Source organism: Aegilops tauschii, chromosome 7, assembly GCF_002575655.3.
Source record: "Aegilops tauschii subsp. strangulata cultivar AL8/78 chromosome 7, Aet v6.0, whole genome shotgun sequence".
In the NCBI taxonomy this organism is placed as follows: Eukaryota; Viridiplantae; Streptophyta; class Magnoliopsida; order Poales; family Poaceae; genus Aegilops; species Aegilops tauschii.
The window spans coordinates 541,373,659-541,390,153 of NC_053041.3; the positions used below are offsets into that span (position 1 = coordinate 541,373,659).

Sequence of the window (16,495 nt, forward strand, 5' to 3'; positions counted from 1 at the left end):
ATGAAGCTGGCTACGATGGATGGCGTCGGACGACGTGCAGACGAGCGTGTCAGCTCGGGCAGCAAGGCTCGAGTGACCAAAGCAGCAGTCGCACCCGAGCTGAGGCAGCTGGCGAGCCCAATGCATCCGGCTATCCTATATTTCCAATCCAATCATGATACTTAACATGATTAACATGATGATCCCCTATCTATGTGTGTATAAACTACTTGATCTAGGACAGAGATGATGATAAGATAGATGAGCTATGGCTCTATTCTCCCCATATGTGTGAAAACCACAACACCTTCCATGGAGACAATCTATATATGTTTTTGGTGTAGGTATTTTCATGCGAGGTTCTAGTATGCCCTGATAGGGGATAGCTACTATTTCTGCCATGTGATTCTCACAACGCCAATCTTTCCCTTGCGAGGTTCTACTTTGGCATGGTCATCGGGTCTTCCTTGGATTGGATTATATGGATCGGCATTGTCCTCGCACTAGAAGCCCGGGTGAGTTGGCAGCCCGGGAGCGACAAATTGTCAAGATTGGATCTGAGCTCTCTCGTTCGGGTTCCTCGGTCCTCACGGTGTCATGTCGGCGTCGACACTACGAACCACACCGACCAGAGTCCATCGAACGAACACTACCTCAGGTTATTCCTTTCTCCCAAATCTCCTCCTTATAGATGTGCATCGCAGCACCTACAGGCGAGCGAAAGCGGCGTCCTGGAGGAGGCGGCACTCGGAGAGGCCGGGGATGAAACCGGCGAGGTCCTTGTAGTCGGTGAGCGTGGCCCAGACGGCCTCGAGCGACGCGCCGACCCGCACCCGCGCATGCACCAGCCGCTGGTTCTTCTTCCCCGGCAGCTTCCGCACCTTCTCTCGAACCCGTACCGCTCATCCGGTCATCCCACTACAAAAAATATGTTAATCCATGATGAAATTGTGATGACATTGCCAGAAACTGCATTATTTATGATGATTTTTCTGGTTCCTCGTAAAATCCGTCATATATAAGCAACATGAGGATGGCACCCCAAATCATAGACCCATCATGACAGACAAAGAGAGACCGTCACCATAATCGTCATGGTTCGAACAATTAGTTCCGTTCTTATACACCATTTAGGCCGTGATGGATGGATGGTGCTGACGTGGCAATCCAGCGAGAGGAAGAACTTGCGATGTGATTGGTGGAGCGAGCTAACCCACGGATCACAAATCCAGACCGTCTACTCTTCCGTGATCCAACGGCAAGCAGTCAACTCCTATGTAGATCTCCGCCAGCTTCTTCCTTCCCCTTTGTCCGCCCCGACTTCCCTGATCTCGCCGTCCTCCTCTTTCAGATCCTCCCCCTCCCCATCCACGACCGCGCCACCTCCCCATCCATGGCCATCTGCCCCTATGCGTCCCGCAACCGCCGCGACGACATCCTCGTCCCCAGAGGCGGGGACTTCCCTTAAGGCGAACCTAGTGCACGTGGCGCCGGTACCGTTGATGCGGGTCGGGCGGCGGTCAGATCTGCCACGGCCAGAACCGGCGTCCTCTTCCTCCCTATCCAGCTTCCTCCCATGGCTGAGAAGAGGGCTTCGTCAAGGATCCCATGACGGAGGTCAACGTGGGAGGCTGCTTCCTCCGATCCCAGATCGACCATCCGTCGATGGAGGCCATGAGAGCCACGTGGGCACACACATGGCTGCGCTTCAAGGTCAACCCTCGCCCATCCTTTCTCTTCGATTTGATTTGATCTCCTCCCCTGATTTCCTTCGCCACGCAGCTGCAGCTCGATAGATGCAGGGACGCCGCCATGGAACAGTCAGGGCCTCCCTTCTCTTCCCGTTTAGTCCGATCCGCCACTGCCAGCCATTTCCGGCGCCCTTGCACCAAAGCGGTGGTAAGGCCACGACCCTTCCTTCCTCCTTGCAGCGTTTTAGCCCCCCCACCCTTCCTATAGCTAACAAACTAGTTTGCTTTGACGATCCTATCATATCCTATCCATGGAGTAGCTTGGATTTGGTTTCAGTTTACTATGTACATGCAGGGATGGTTGGTTTCAGAGATGGTCTAGGCCCTATTTTTTCAGCTGTAACAAAATCATCAACTGAGCTAGCTTTCAACCCTTTTTTGCCATGGTTTTGGGTTGGTCCTGCTTACGCCAAATTGATCCATTGGCTTGGTTCAGTTTATATAGAGCTCTCCATGCCCAAGAATAAGAAAATCTTGCTGCCAATCTGATGCTACAATTGTGTCTTTTTTACTGTTATATTATCTGTGCCACTGAACATTCAAACTTTAACCTTTGCTTGTGTAAAATCAGACTTTCTTCTATTGTGAATGGAGTGTTTGCTTGTTGTGCTGGAAAAGTAGTTCATTCATCGCTCATTTGACATGTGCAAGCAATGTGTACAGACTGCATTTAGATTCCAACCCAACTAGATTATAGTTTAAGCGTTTTAGACCAAGCCATCTTGGTTTGGCGGCCATGGGGAGACGAGGAGGAGGGGCAGCAGGAGGCGGTGGACGACATGGCCATGGCAGTGCCCCCTTTCCGTCGTAGAACTACCACGCTGACTGCCGCTGTGCATCACATTTGTATGTAATCAAGTCTATACTCATGTGAGGCATATCTAGTCACTCTCGCCTCCGGCAGGGATGCAATAGCCTCACCTTCATACTACAGCAACCCAGGGGCGTATCCGGCATAGGTATATGACAAAAAGTACTGCGTACATGCTTGAGTTCAGACTTCAGAGAGTATGCGGAGTGAGTTAACAACTCAGTTTCAGTCCAGATAAACTAGTCTAAGCAAGCCAACAGTTCACCAATCCCCTCCAAAGTTCCAATTTGAAATTGCATTCATGTGTAGCTTCTGTTTGGATTTAGAGATGTATCTTTGTAAATAGAACTGTCCTGATGTAATTGATTCCATTAATAAAAGAATAACAAATGAATTTTTTAAAAGCAAATGTAGGTTGAAACGGAAAAAAAAGAGTTGATGTTAGGGTGAATTTTTTAACACCCAAAGTTGAATTCTTGGATCCGCCACTGCAACAACCCCGGGGATGCAACATGCCCCCTCGCTGGCGGTGGTGGCGGCACTCATGCCGAGCTGAGAGACGGTCGACCTGCTGTCATCAATGCCGTCACGGCCTCGGCCACGGTGACCACAGCCATAGCGGCCACGGCCACGACCACGACTAATTTATTTTTGTATTTTGGAGTGTCCCACATTTGGTGTAAATAGTACCAAGTTTTCCTTTTCACTATGTAAAATATTACCAAGCTAATACCAGAACCACTGTCCGGACTTCTTAAAAGCGTATGTGCCTATACTAAAGCATACTGCCACATTCAGCTTATTTAACCTTGGCAGTTTGCTTACCACATTCGGGCTAGGTTACTGCATCTGTATGTATTGGGAGTAGCCCTGTCAGGATGGGCTCTAATTGGTGTGTCATGTGTATGCCTCACAACTTTAGTATACACTTGATTACATTTTATTGATGTACACATATATATGCTCCGTTTGATCTTTGAAGCCTAGCTTTCAATTTCTAAATCAAAATTGTAGACATATGTTATGCTAAAAGACTTCTGTTCTGCATGCTTTTGTTCTGCACGCTATAACACAATTTGATTTCATTTAATCTTTGAAGCCTAGCTTAGTTTTGCTTACAACAGCTTCAGTATAGACTTGAATAGATATTTTTCCGGTTACTTTTTTATGCCTGCTTTAAGTATCGCGTTTCTTCTGAAATTGACTCAAATTATGATATTACGTACAGAAGGGCACAAGGATGAATTCAACGCAAGATCCTACTGGTGATCCAACAGATGGGAGCCCAACAGACGCAAACACATCAGGTGATTATGTCATATGCTTGCGAACTTGTCAGATTTGTTTGCTTACTTGCATTGCTGAAAGTGCACTTCTATTTGCAGATGCCTAAGAAAAGGACTGGCAAATAAAATAGGAATCCAAACTTGCAAAATTCTCTTTTACAGACCGCTAGTACTACTGGGACTCTAGGTACAAGGCACAATGTAATTGCTCCAAATACGCTCATACAAGTTGCAACAATGAATACTCGAATGTTTCGAGCAATGGTAAGTCACAAGCTTGGTTTGTCTTCATGTTGGCCTTTATTTGATACGTTAATGGCCTTCATAATGTGCAATCATCTACTTGCTTGCACTATTGTACTTTTTTTGTTGCTGAAGCACATACAGTAGGGAAGCCAGAAATAGAACAGTTTTCTCACCATTAGAAATTGTGAACTTGTGCCAGCATGTAGTTGTTTCGGAGAAATTTAGTATCTCTTACATATATTGTCATGACCCATTCGCACATAAAACTCTATAATATAAAAGTTAGTATTCATGTGTTTTCCGCATTGTTTTTTAGTATCTCTTAGGCTCCGACTCATGTCATTCCATCATTTCTTTATTGACATCAAGTTCCTCTTTGTCTTAGTTGATAGCATCAACACTATAACTTAAAAACATGTCAATCTCCCTCGGACCAACATTTTTCCATCCCTGGAAAATGGCTAAACCATCACAGATGACTGCAAGCGACGAATCTATCACCAAGTATACTAAAGCTTTGACAAAACACAGGAAATGCAAACCTAGGAATTAATACCAACAAAAGTAGGTACACACATTTTATCATTGCTTCTGGCAAATCCCCCTCTCACTTCATTTCAAGAGTGTGAATCACACAATTATGTGAAAATGATAGGTGATTTCTCTTGGACAAAAATCATGTCTTTCGAGCATCACCCAAGGTTTTTTTTGATTCATCCCCATAGGTTGAATTTAAAAGAAAGGATAAACTCGCAAATATGTAGAACATTCAGATGATAGAACAAGATGCGACCTATATCATACGAGACATTTGAAATCTACTAAAAAATACTCGCTTCATTGTCGATTCCATTTCCACCTTTCAAACTAAAACTAGATAGAAATATTTGGGTTATTCCACCATCCACTTCATTCCATTCCCGTCGTCTGTCCCAATCTCGCATCTTGGCACAACACAACAGTAATTCATACCAGCCACGTTGGGGACCGGAGCATGTCGCAAAGCCGGTGGATGACCTGGCAGAGATAGCTAATTGTTTTTTGAAAAAATAATGAAACTGACGCGGTTGTATGCGAATATTTATAGAATTTATCAAGAACATTCTACATGATTGTAATGATAAATAAACACTTGTTTAAAACATTGTTACACCCCTTTCATGAAATCAGCATAAAAATCTATAACAAACATAGGTGAAATGCTTGTAATACTCATGTCAAACAATTTCTGCATGAAAAACCAACATGTCTCTACGCGGTCCATTATTAGATATACATGAGTTGTTCTCCTTGGTAACAATACATGGAATTTTTTATCATGCGGCAGCTATGAATTTTCAATACACTAGTATACACTAGTCTGACTTGGGTTGCTTACTTAAATTGATAGGATTTCCTATCATATGACATCTTAAATGTTTCTAAGAATTTGGTGATTGAGATATTGTGGCAAATATGTTCCCTTGTGTAATAACACAAGAGAACCGTCAGATTTTGGTTTGATGCTTCTTCACCAATTTATTAGCATGATTCACTAATCATGATTTTTACAGTCAACCTTTTCCACACACCTAGTGTAGCTAATTAACCAATGTTCACATATTTGTTCCATACAAGCTTAATTACTTTTGCATCTTACAATTTTAAGGTCTTTGGGATTGTAACTAACATCTTTAGAGGAATGTCTCTTCACTGCGAAATCCACCATTCAACCAAAAACTTCTGTTGAGGTTGTCTAGATTGGTAAAGGGAAGCATAATATGACTGGATTTGTACAGGAAACATCCAAAACAAAAAAAGGTCTATCGGTTTCTAGACACATGCCTAAAGGCATAAAAAATCAAAGCTTGCTACAAAATACATAGTCAACACCTTAAACAGGTGATCTAATTAAGGACAAGTAAGGTGGAGTTATTAATTTTGGGAAGCTGTTTGGCGTCGTTTGCTTGCAAGATGGTGGCGCTCAGAGCAGCCAAAAGATGCCCGCACAACCAAGAATTACCTTGTATATCTACTGCCTCCTATAAAAAAACCTCAAGATGGAAGCTCACTGAAGGCACTCAATATTTCAATTTTATGACTGATGATGAAGTGGTCAGTGCAATCATCTATCCTTAATAACAGCGTACGGGGCTCCAACCCTCATCCACAGCCAAAATAAACAAAGGTCGATCGATTTCCGCCAACATGCCTAAAGGCATAAATTGTTCCATGCTTGCTACAAAATTAATAGTCAACGCCTAAATAGGTAATTGCAAGAGAAATAGGGAGATTAAATGATCTATTTTGGGAAGCTGTTTGGCCCCGTTGGCTTGCAGGAGATGCACTTAGAGCAGTCAAAAGACATCTACACAACCAACAATTACCTTGTATATCTAGTACCTACTACAAAAAAAATTCTCAAGAAGGAATCTCACTAAAGTCACTCTCTATTCCTACTCTATCACAGCGTATGAAGCAGCAAGTGCATTCTATTTGTCCTTAATAACAACGTACTAGGATCCATCCCTCCTCCACCAACTGCAAATATGTGTTTACATCTATTCTCATAAAATCATTCGCACATAAAACTCTATAATATCAAAGTTGGTATTCATTTATTTTTCCCAATGTTTTCGGGTATCCAGTAGGCTCTAACTTATATTATACCGTCATTCCTTTATTAACTACTACATAGTCCCATCAACATCAAGTTCCTGGCTATCTTAGATGATTGCATCAAACATGTCAATATCCCTTAGAACTACCATTTTCCTTCCCTAGTAGATGGCTAAACCATCGTAGATGACTCCGAGCAATGAATATATCATCAAGAATACTAGAACTTTGACAAAAGACATGAAATGCAAACATAGGGTTTAATTACAACAAAAAAGGTACCCATTTTATCATTGCTTCTAGCAAACCCCCTCTAACTTTATTTCAAGAGTGTGAATCACACTAATATTTGAAAATGCTAGTTGATGTCACTTGGGCCAGAAATCATCTCTCTCGAGCATTGCCCAAGGTTTTTTCAATATCGTCACCCTAAGTTCAGTTTAAAATAAACGATGAACTCGGAAATATGGAGAACGTTTGGATGACAGAACAGGACGCGACCCATATCATACGAGACAATTGAGATCTACTAAAAAATAACAGCCAAATTTTAGTTTGATGAATCTTCACCAATTTTTTAGCATGATTCACTTCATGATTGTACAATCAACCTTTTCCACATACCTAGTGTTGCCAATTAACCAACCTCTGCCAATTAACCAACATTCTCATATTTGTTTCATACATCACAACTATATGAGCTGAATTACTTTTTAACATTTCAAGTTTTAAGATATTTGGGCTTTTAACTAACTCTCTAGAGGAATGTGTCTTCACTCTGAAATCCACCATTGGACCCAAAACATGTGTTGAGCTTGTTGGGATTGGTAAATGGAAGCATGATTTGACTGGATTTTTTCAGGTCACATCCAAAACAAACAAAGCTCTATCGGTTTCCGCAAACACGCCTAAAGGCATAAAAATGTTCCATTTTCTCTACAAAAGACATATTCAACGCCTTAACAGGTGATTTCATGAGAATTAAGGTGATGTTATCTATCTTTGGAAGCCGTTTGGCCCCACTTACTTGCAAGATGGCGGAGCTTAGAGCAGTCAAAAGACGCCCGCACAACAAAGAATTACCTTCTATATATAGTGTCTGCTATCAAAAAATTCCCAAGATGGAAGCTCACTAAAGGCACTCACTATTTTGATCCTATCACTGATGATGAAGTGCTCGGTGCAATCCATCTATCCTTAATAATAGCGTACGAGGCTCGAACCCTCCTCCGCCAACTTCAAATATGTGTTTTACATCTATTTTCATTAACTCATTGACACATAAAACTCTATAGTATCAAAGTTAGTATTCATGTGTTTTTCAGATTATTTTTTATTATCTCCTAGAGTCCGACTCATGTCAGTCCTTCATTTTTTATTCACTACTACATTGTTCCTTCTACATCAAGTTCCTCTTTGTCTTAGTTGATACCATCAAAGCTATAACTTACAAACATGTCAATCTCCCTCAGAACAATAATTTTTTGATCCCCATAGAGGGCTAAACCATTCTAGATGACTCCAAGCGATGAATCTATCACCAAATATTCTAAAGCTTTGACAAGAGACTTGGAATGCAAACGTTGGGTTTAATTCCAAAAAAAGATGTACAAATTTTTTATCATATCTTCAAGCAGACCCCCACTAACTTAATTTCAAGAGTGTGAATCACCCAAATATGTTAAAATGGTATGTGATGTCTGTTGGCTGAAGATCATGTCTTTCGAGCATCACCCAAGGGTTTTTCGATATCTTCACCCTAGGTTGAATTTAAAATAATGGATGAACTTAGAAATTTGGAGAAAATTCGGATGACAGAACATGACGCGGCCCATATGATATGTGGTAACTGAGATCTACTCAAAATTACTCGCTCCACTATCGTTTCCATTTCCACCTTCCAAACTAAAACTAGATCAAAATCCTAGGTTCACTCCACCATTTGTCGCATTCCATCCCCTTTATCTAATCTAATCTCGCATCTTGGCATAACACAACCGTAAGTCATACCTGCCGCGTCAGGGACCCGAGTATCTCCAAAAGTCGATGGATAACCAGTCAGAGATAGATAATTGTTTTTGAGAAAATAATGTAATCAACGAGGTTGTATATGAATATTTATGGAATTTGTCCAGAACATTCTACATGATTGTAGCAAGGAATAAACACTTGTTTAAAACATTGTTACGTATATTTCATGAAAATAGGATAGATAATCTATAACAAACGTAGGTGAAATACTTGTAATAGCCATGTGAAACCACTTCGGCTTGACAAATCAACAGGACTGTGCGCGGTTCATTATAAGATATACATGAGTTGTTCTTTTTTGTAACTACATATGGACTTTATTATCACGCGACCGCTATGACTTATCAATGCACTAGTAAACGCTATTCTAACTTGAGTTGCTTACTTGAGTTTATGGTATTTCTTATCATATGTCATCTTAAATGTTGCAAAGAATTTGTTCATTGAGATATCAAGCCAAATATGTTCCTTGGTGTAACAACACAAGATAACAACAAATTTTAGTTTGATGCATCTTCACCAATTTATTAGCATGATTCACTAATCATGATTGTACAATCAACCTTTTCCACACACCTAGTGTTGCCAATTAACTAACGTTCGCATATTTGTTTCATACATCACGACTATATGAGCTGAATTACTTTTTCATATTTCAATTTTTAAGGTCTTTGGGCTTTGAACTAACATCTTTAGAGGAATGTGTCATCACTCCGAAATCTACCATTCGACCAAAAAGTTCTGCTGAGGTTATTGGGATTGGTAAAGCGAAGCATGGTTTGACAAGATTAGTTTAGGACACATCCAAATCAACCAAAGGTTCCATGGTTGCTACAAAAGACATAGTCAACGCCTTAACATGTGATTTTAGGAGAACTAATGCGAAGTTATCTATTCAGGGAAGTTGTTTGGCCCCGTTTGCTTGCAAGATGTGACGCTCATGGCAGCCACGCCCCCACAACCAAGAATTGACTTGTATATCCAGTGCGTGCTATAGAAAAAATCTCAAGATGGAAGATCACCGAAGGCACTCAATATTTATATTCTACGACTGATGCAGAAGTGGTCAGTGCAATCCATCTATCCTTGATAACAGCAATCCATCTATCCTTGATAACAGCGTACAAGGCTCCAACCCTCATCTGCCAACTTTAAATATGTGTTTTACATCTATTTTAATGACTCATTGGAACATAAAACTCTATAATATCAAAGTTAGTATTCATATGATTTTCGCATTGTTTTTGAGTATCTTGGAAGCTCTGACTCATGTCATTCCATCATTTCTTTATTCACTACTACATTGATCCTTCTACATCAAGTTCATCTTTGTCTTAGTTGATAGCATCAATGCTATAACTTACAAACATGTCAATCTCCCTCGGACCAACAAATTTCCTTCCCTGGTAGATGGCTAGACCGTTGTTGATGACTCCAAGGGATGAATCTATCACCAAGGTGCAAACCTAGGGTTTAATTCCAACAAAAATAGGAACACGCATTTTATCATTGATTCTAGCACACCCCCTCTAACTTCATTTCAAGACTATGAATCATACAAATATGTGAAAATGGTAGGTGATGTCTCTTGGCCAAAAATCATGTCTTTCGAGCATCACCCAAGTTTTTTTTCGATATCATCACCCTAGGATTTTTTAGATGATGAACTCAGAAATATGGAAAACATTCGGATGAATGAATGGGACATAACCCATATCATATGAGACAACTAAGATCTTCTCAAAAATACTCACTCCATTGTCGTTTCCATTTCCACCTTGCAAATTTAAACTAGATAAAAATCCTATGCTTATTCTACCCTCCGCCGCATTCCATCCCTGTCGTATGGCCCAATCTTGCATTGGGACAACACAACATAAGTCATACCGGCCGCATCGGGGACCCGAGCGCCATCCAAAGCCGGTGGATGACCCAACGTACATAGCTAATTGTTACCGAAAAAGTAATGAAACCACTTCATCGTATGCGTATATTTATGGAATTTCCCAGAACATTCTACAGGATAGTAGCAAGGAATACACACTAGTTTAAAACATGATTACACCCCTTCCATGAAAATTGGATAGAAATCTATAACAAACAATAGTTAAATACTTGTAATACTCATGTGAAACCACGCCTGCTTGACAAACCTACATGTCTCTGCTTTGTAACTATACATAGACATTTTATAAGGCAACAACAATGAATTATCCATACACTAGTATAACTTGAGTTGCTTACCGAATTTAATTGTATTTCCTATCATATGACATCTTAAATGTTGCTACGAATTTGGTGATTGAGATGATGAGGCAAATATGTTGCCTGGTGTAATAACACAAGAGAGCTACTTCAGTTTGATGCTTCTTCAGTAATTTATTAGCATGATTCACTAATCATGGTTGTATAGCCAACATTTTCCAACTTGAAGTGTTGCCAATTAACTGACAACCGCACATTTGTTTCATACATCAGGACTATATGAGCTGAATTACTTTTATATATTTCAGGTTTTAAGGTCTTTGGGCTCCAACGTAACATCTTTATAGGAACATATCTTCCATTATTGGACCCAAAAACTTTTGTTGAGGTTGTTGGGATTGGTAAAGGGAAGCATAATTTAATTAGATTTTGTTCAAGACTCATGCAAAACAAACAAAGGTCTATTAGTTTCAGCCAACATGACAAAAGGCATAAATTGTTCCATGCTTGCTAGAAAAGATGTAACCAACGCCTTAGCAGGTGATTTCAGGAGAACTAAGGCGAAGTTAAATGATCAATTTTGGGAAGCTGTTTGGCCCTATTTGCTTGCAAGAGGGTGGCACTCAAAGCAGCCAAAAGACGTCCAGCATCCAAGAAATACCTTGTATATATAGTGCATCCTAAGAAAAATTCTCAAGAAGGAAGCTCGCTAAAGTCACTCACTATTATGATTCTATCACTGTGAAGTGGCCAGTGCATTCTATCTATTCTTAGTAACAACTGACTAGCTTCCACCCTCTCACTTGCAAACTTGTAAACCCCCCTCTCACTTCATTTCAAGAGTGTGGATCACACAAAAATGTGAAAATGATAGGTGATGTCTCTTGGACAAAAATCATATCCTTTGAGCATCACCAAAGGTTTTTTAATTCATCGCCATAGGCTGAATTTAAAATAAAGGATGAACTCGCAAATATGGAAAACATTTGGATGACATAATAGGATGCAACCCATATCAAACGAGATAATTGAAATGTACTGAAAAATACTCACTCCATTGTCGTTTCCATTTCCACCTTCCAAATTAAAACTGGATAGAAACTCTAGGGTTATTCCACCATCCGCCGCATTCCATCCCTATTGTCTGGCCCAATCTTGCATCTTGGCACAACAAAACGGTAAGTCGGACCAGCCACATTGGGGACCCGAGCATCTCACCAAGCCAGTGCATGACCTGGCGGAGATAGCTAACTGTTTTTGAAAAGATAATGAAACCGATGCGGTTGTATGCAAATATTTATGGAATTTATCCAGAACTTTCAACATGATTGTACCGAGGAATAAACACTTGTTTAAAACATTGTTACATCCCTTTCATGAAACTAGGATAAAAATCTATAACAAACATAGGTGAAATGCTTGTTATAGTCATGTGAAACAACTTCTCCATGACAAACTAACACTGTCTCTACGCGGTTCATTATTCGATATCCATGAGTTATTCTCCTTTGTAACTATACATGGACTTTTTTTACCATGCGACAGCTGTGAATTTTCAATACACTAGTATACACTAGTGTAACTTGAGTTGCTTACTTAATTTGATAGTATTTCCTATCATATGACATCTTAAATGTTTCTATGAATTTGGTGATTGAGATATCGAGGCAAATATATCCCCTCATGTACTAACACAAGAGAACTGTCAAAATTAGTTTGATACTTCTTCACTAATTCATTAGCATGATTCACAAATCATGATTTTTACAGTTAACCTTTTGCACACATCTAGTGTTGCTAATTAACCAATGTTCGCATATTTGTTTGATACATCAAGGCTATATGAGCTTAATTACTTTTGCATCTTACAATTTTAAGATCTTTGGGCTTGGAACTAACATCTTTACAGGAATGTCTCTTCATCGTGAAATCCACCATTCGACTAAAAACTTCTATTGAGCTTGTCGTTATTGGTAAAGGGAAGCATAATATGACTGGATTTGTACAGGACACATCCAAAACAAACAAAGGTCTATCGGTTTCCGCTACTTCTTGAGCTTGAGTTGGTTTTTTCTTTGGAGAGGAAAGGGTGATGCAGCAAAGTAGAGATAAGTATTAACCTTAGTTGAGAACCAAGGTATTAATCCAGTAGGAGGAACATACAAGTTACCAATGGTTGCACCTACACAAACAAACAAATACTTGCACCCAACGCAATAAAGGGGTTATTAATCCCTTCACGGTTAGTTGCAAGGATGAGATCTAAGATACAAAAGATAAGTAAAAGATCAAAATAAGATAAAGGTAAATAAATTGCGGCAAGGTATTTTTGGGTTATTGAATTTGTAGATCTGAAAATAATATGATAAAAGATGGACCCAGGGGCCATAGTTTTCACTAGAGGCTTCTCTCTTGAAAGAAAGTATACGCTGGGTAAACTAATTACTGTTGAGCATTTGACAGAAAAGCGCATAGTTATGACAATCTCTAAGGCAATGATCATGAATATGGGCATCACGTCCGTGACAAGTAGACCGACTCCTGCCTGCATCTACGACTATTATTCCACACATCTACCGCTATCCAGCATGCAACTAGTGTATTAAGTTAACAAGAACGGAGTAACACCTTAAGCAAGATGATATGATGTAGAGGGATAGGAAACTATACAAATACCTGTCATGTCCCTTTCTATCACTGGGAATAAGCACCGCAAGACTGAACCCATTAAAAAGCACTGCTCCCATGGCAAGAAAAATCAATCTAGTTGGCCAAACTAAATTCATAGACCAGAGAGAAACACAAAGCTATCTTAATTATGCATAAAAGAGTTCAGAGAAGACTTAAATAATATTCGTAAATAATCTGATCATAAACCCACAATTAATCGGATCTCAACAAAGGCACCGCAAAAGAAGATTACATCGAATAGATCTCCAAGAACATCGAGGAGAACATTGTATTGAAGATCATAGCGAGAGAAGAAGCCATCTAGCTACTAGCTATGGACCCGTAGGTCCGTGGTAAAATACTCACACGTCATCGGAAGGGCAACAAGGTTGATGTAGAAGCCCTCCATGGTCGAATCCTCCTTCGGCAGGGTACCGAAAAGGCCTCCAGATGGGATTTCACGAGGACAGAAACTTGCGGAGGAGGAAAAGTATTTTGGTGTGCCCTCTGGTCTACGAGGAATATTTGGGTATTTATAGATGAAGAATTATGGTTAGACGAGCGACGAGGGGCCCACAAGCATGGGGGCACGCCCCCTAGGGCTAAGCTTGTCATCGCCTCGTGGCCCATCTGGCCTCCTCCCGAAGCTTCCAGGGTGTGTTGTGGTCCAAGAAAAATCGTCAAAAAGTTTCATTCCATTTGGACTCCATTTAGTATTGATTTTTTGTAAAGGCAAAAATAAGGAAAAAACCGCAACTGGCACTTGGCACTAGGTTAATAGGTTAGTCCCAAAAAATGATATAAAATAGCATAATAATTCATATAAAACACCCAGAGATGGATAATATAATAGCATGGAACAATAAAAAAATTATAGATATGTTGGAGACGTATCAAGCATCCCCAAGCTTGATGGCATGTTCGAGTTGCACTTTCTGACTTATACTTCATGCATGTGTGCTTGTGTGCTAATCAGGATCTGCATATATGGGTTGTTATGGCCACCATGTAAAGCTTTGATCGTAGCCGTTTTATTTGCATGTCGTCTAGTTTGAAATTGTGCATGGTGTGGTTACATATCCTTATGTTTTTATGATTGCATGCATGTCGAGTCGTATTCGTGGTTGCCAATGTCCTTGATAGAAACCATGAATATTTCCTTGTATACACTGAGGTCTATCCTTGTACTCTTGGTTATATCAGACAGATTTAATAGCAAGATATTTTTACCTGACATGTTGCGCTGGTCACACATGTCAATACTGTATGTAAGTTTATGTCTTAAATCTCAGTCGTTGATACAAAAAATGAACGACCACTATAATTTAATCTATGTGGACAGACATAATCGCTTGTTTGTCTTTCTTTAATAATAATATAAAATAGATAGATGTGCGGTCACTCCAAATTCCACCACTGAACCCAAAATAAATAGTTGAGGTTGTTGGGAACGAAAGCATGCTTTGACTGGATTTGTTCAGGACACAACCAAAATAAACAAAGGTCTATTAGTTTCCGCCGACATGCCTAAAGGCATAAATTGTTCCATGCTTGCTACAAAATTAATAGTCAATGCCTAAATAGGTAATTTCGGGAGAAGTAAGGAGAAGTTAAACGATCTATTTGGGAAGTTGTTTGGCCCCGTTTGCTTGCAAGAGGTGGACTTAGAGTAGTCAAAAGACATATGCACAACCAAGAATTACCTTGTATATCAAGCACCTACTATAAAAAAAATTCTCAACAAGGAATCTCACCAAAGGCACTCTCTATTTCTATTCTATCACTGAGTATGAAGCGGCAAGTGCATTCTATTTGTCCTCAATAACAACGTACTAGGCGCCACCCCTCCTCCACCAGCTCCAAATATGTGTTTACATCTATTTTCGTGAACTCGTTGGTACATAAAACTCTATAATATCAAAGTTGGTATTAATTTGTTTTCCCCAATGTTTTCGGGTATCCGGTAGGCTCTGACTTATATTATTCCGTCATTCCTTTATTAACTACTACATAGTCTCATCTACATAAAATTCCTGGTTATCTTAGAGAATAGCATCAAACATGTCAATATCCCTCGGAACTACCATTTTCCTTCCCTAGTAGATGGCTAAACCATCGTAGATAACTTCGAGATATGAATATATCATCTAGTATGCTAGAACTTTGACAAAAGACATGAAATGCAAACGTAGGGTTTAATTACAACAAAAAGAGGTACACCCATTTTATCATTGCTTCTTGCAAACCCCCTCTAACTTTATTTCAAGAGTGTGAATCACATTAATATGTGAAAATGGTAGGTGATGTCTCTTGGGCCAAAAATCATCTCTCTCGAGCATCGTCCAAGGATTTTTTGATATCATCACCCTAGGTTGAATTTCAAATAAACGGTGAACTCCGAAATATTGAGGACATTTGGATGACAAAACAGGACGCAACCCATATCATACGAGACAATTGAGATCTACCAGAAAATAACATCCAAATTTTAGTTTGATGAATCTTCACCATTTTTTAGCATGATTCCCTTCATGATTATACAATAAAACTTTTCTGCACACCTAGTGTTGCCGATTAACCAACATTCTGATATTTGGTTCATACATCATGACCATATGAGCTGAATTACTTTTTAATATTTCATGTTTTAACTAACATCTCTGGAATGCACCATTGGACCAAAAACATTTGTTGAGCTCGTTAGGTTTGGTAAAGGGAAGCATGATTTGACTAGATTTGTAGATGACACATCCAAAACAAACAAAGGTCTATCGGTTTCTGCAAACGCGCCTAAAGGCATAAAAATGTTCCATTTTTGCTACAAAAGACATATTCAATGCCTTAAGAGGTGATTTCAGGAAAAGTAAGGCAAAGTTATCTATCTTTGGAAGCTCTTTAGCCCCACTTACTTGCATGAT

At 39.8% G+C, this 16,495-nt stretch overlaps 1 protein-coding gene across 4 annotated transcripts; it reads left to right on the top strand.

Moving 5' to 3' along the window:
* The first annotated feature begins 1,236 nt into the window (after positions 1 to 1,236).
* Positions 1,237 to 11,641, top strand: LOC109735902 (uncharacterized). Of its 4 annotated transcripts, none has more exons than XR_005762255.3 (5): positions 1,237 to 1,692; positions 1,762 to 1,878; positions 3,770 to 3,848; positions 3,927 to 4,091; positions 9,370 to 9,953. XR_005762255.3 is itself a non-coding variant. In XM_040394595.3 (4 exons), the coding sequence occupies exons 1-4, from the start codon at positions 1,588 to 1,590 to the stop codon at positions 3,932 to 3,934; spliced, it is 309 nt and encodes a 102-aa protein (XP_040250529.1). In that variant the 5' UTR covers positions 1,237 to 1,587; the 3' UTR covers positions 3,935 to 4,364. The 4 variants fall into 4 exon arrangements, 1 of the variants encoding a protein (XP_040250529.1); XR_002226276.4 differs by lacking the exon at positions 9,370 to 9,953 and adding an exon at positions 11,216 to 11,641 and having other exon boundaries at positions 1,289 to 1,692; XR_005762253.3 differs by having other exon boundaries at positions 1,289 to 1,692; positions 9,602 to 9,953.
* Positions 11,642 to 16,495: the final 4,854 nt, after the last annotated feature.

Excerpts from the sequence above, each read along its gene's own strand:
- LOC109735902 (XM_040394595.3), top strand. The coding sequence starts at position 1,588 with ATGACGGAGGTCAACGTGGGAGGCTGCTTCCTCCGATCCCAGATCGAC. Across the intron at positions 1,693-1,761 it reads ACACATGGCTGCGCTTCAAG|CTGCAGCTCGATAGATGCAG; the intron begins GTCAACCCTCGC and ends TTCGCCACGCAG. Across the intron at positions 1,879-3,769 it reads GCCCTTGCACCAAAGCGGTG|AAGGGCACAAGGATGAATTC; the intron begins GTAAGGCCACGA and ends TATTACGTACAG.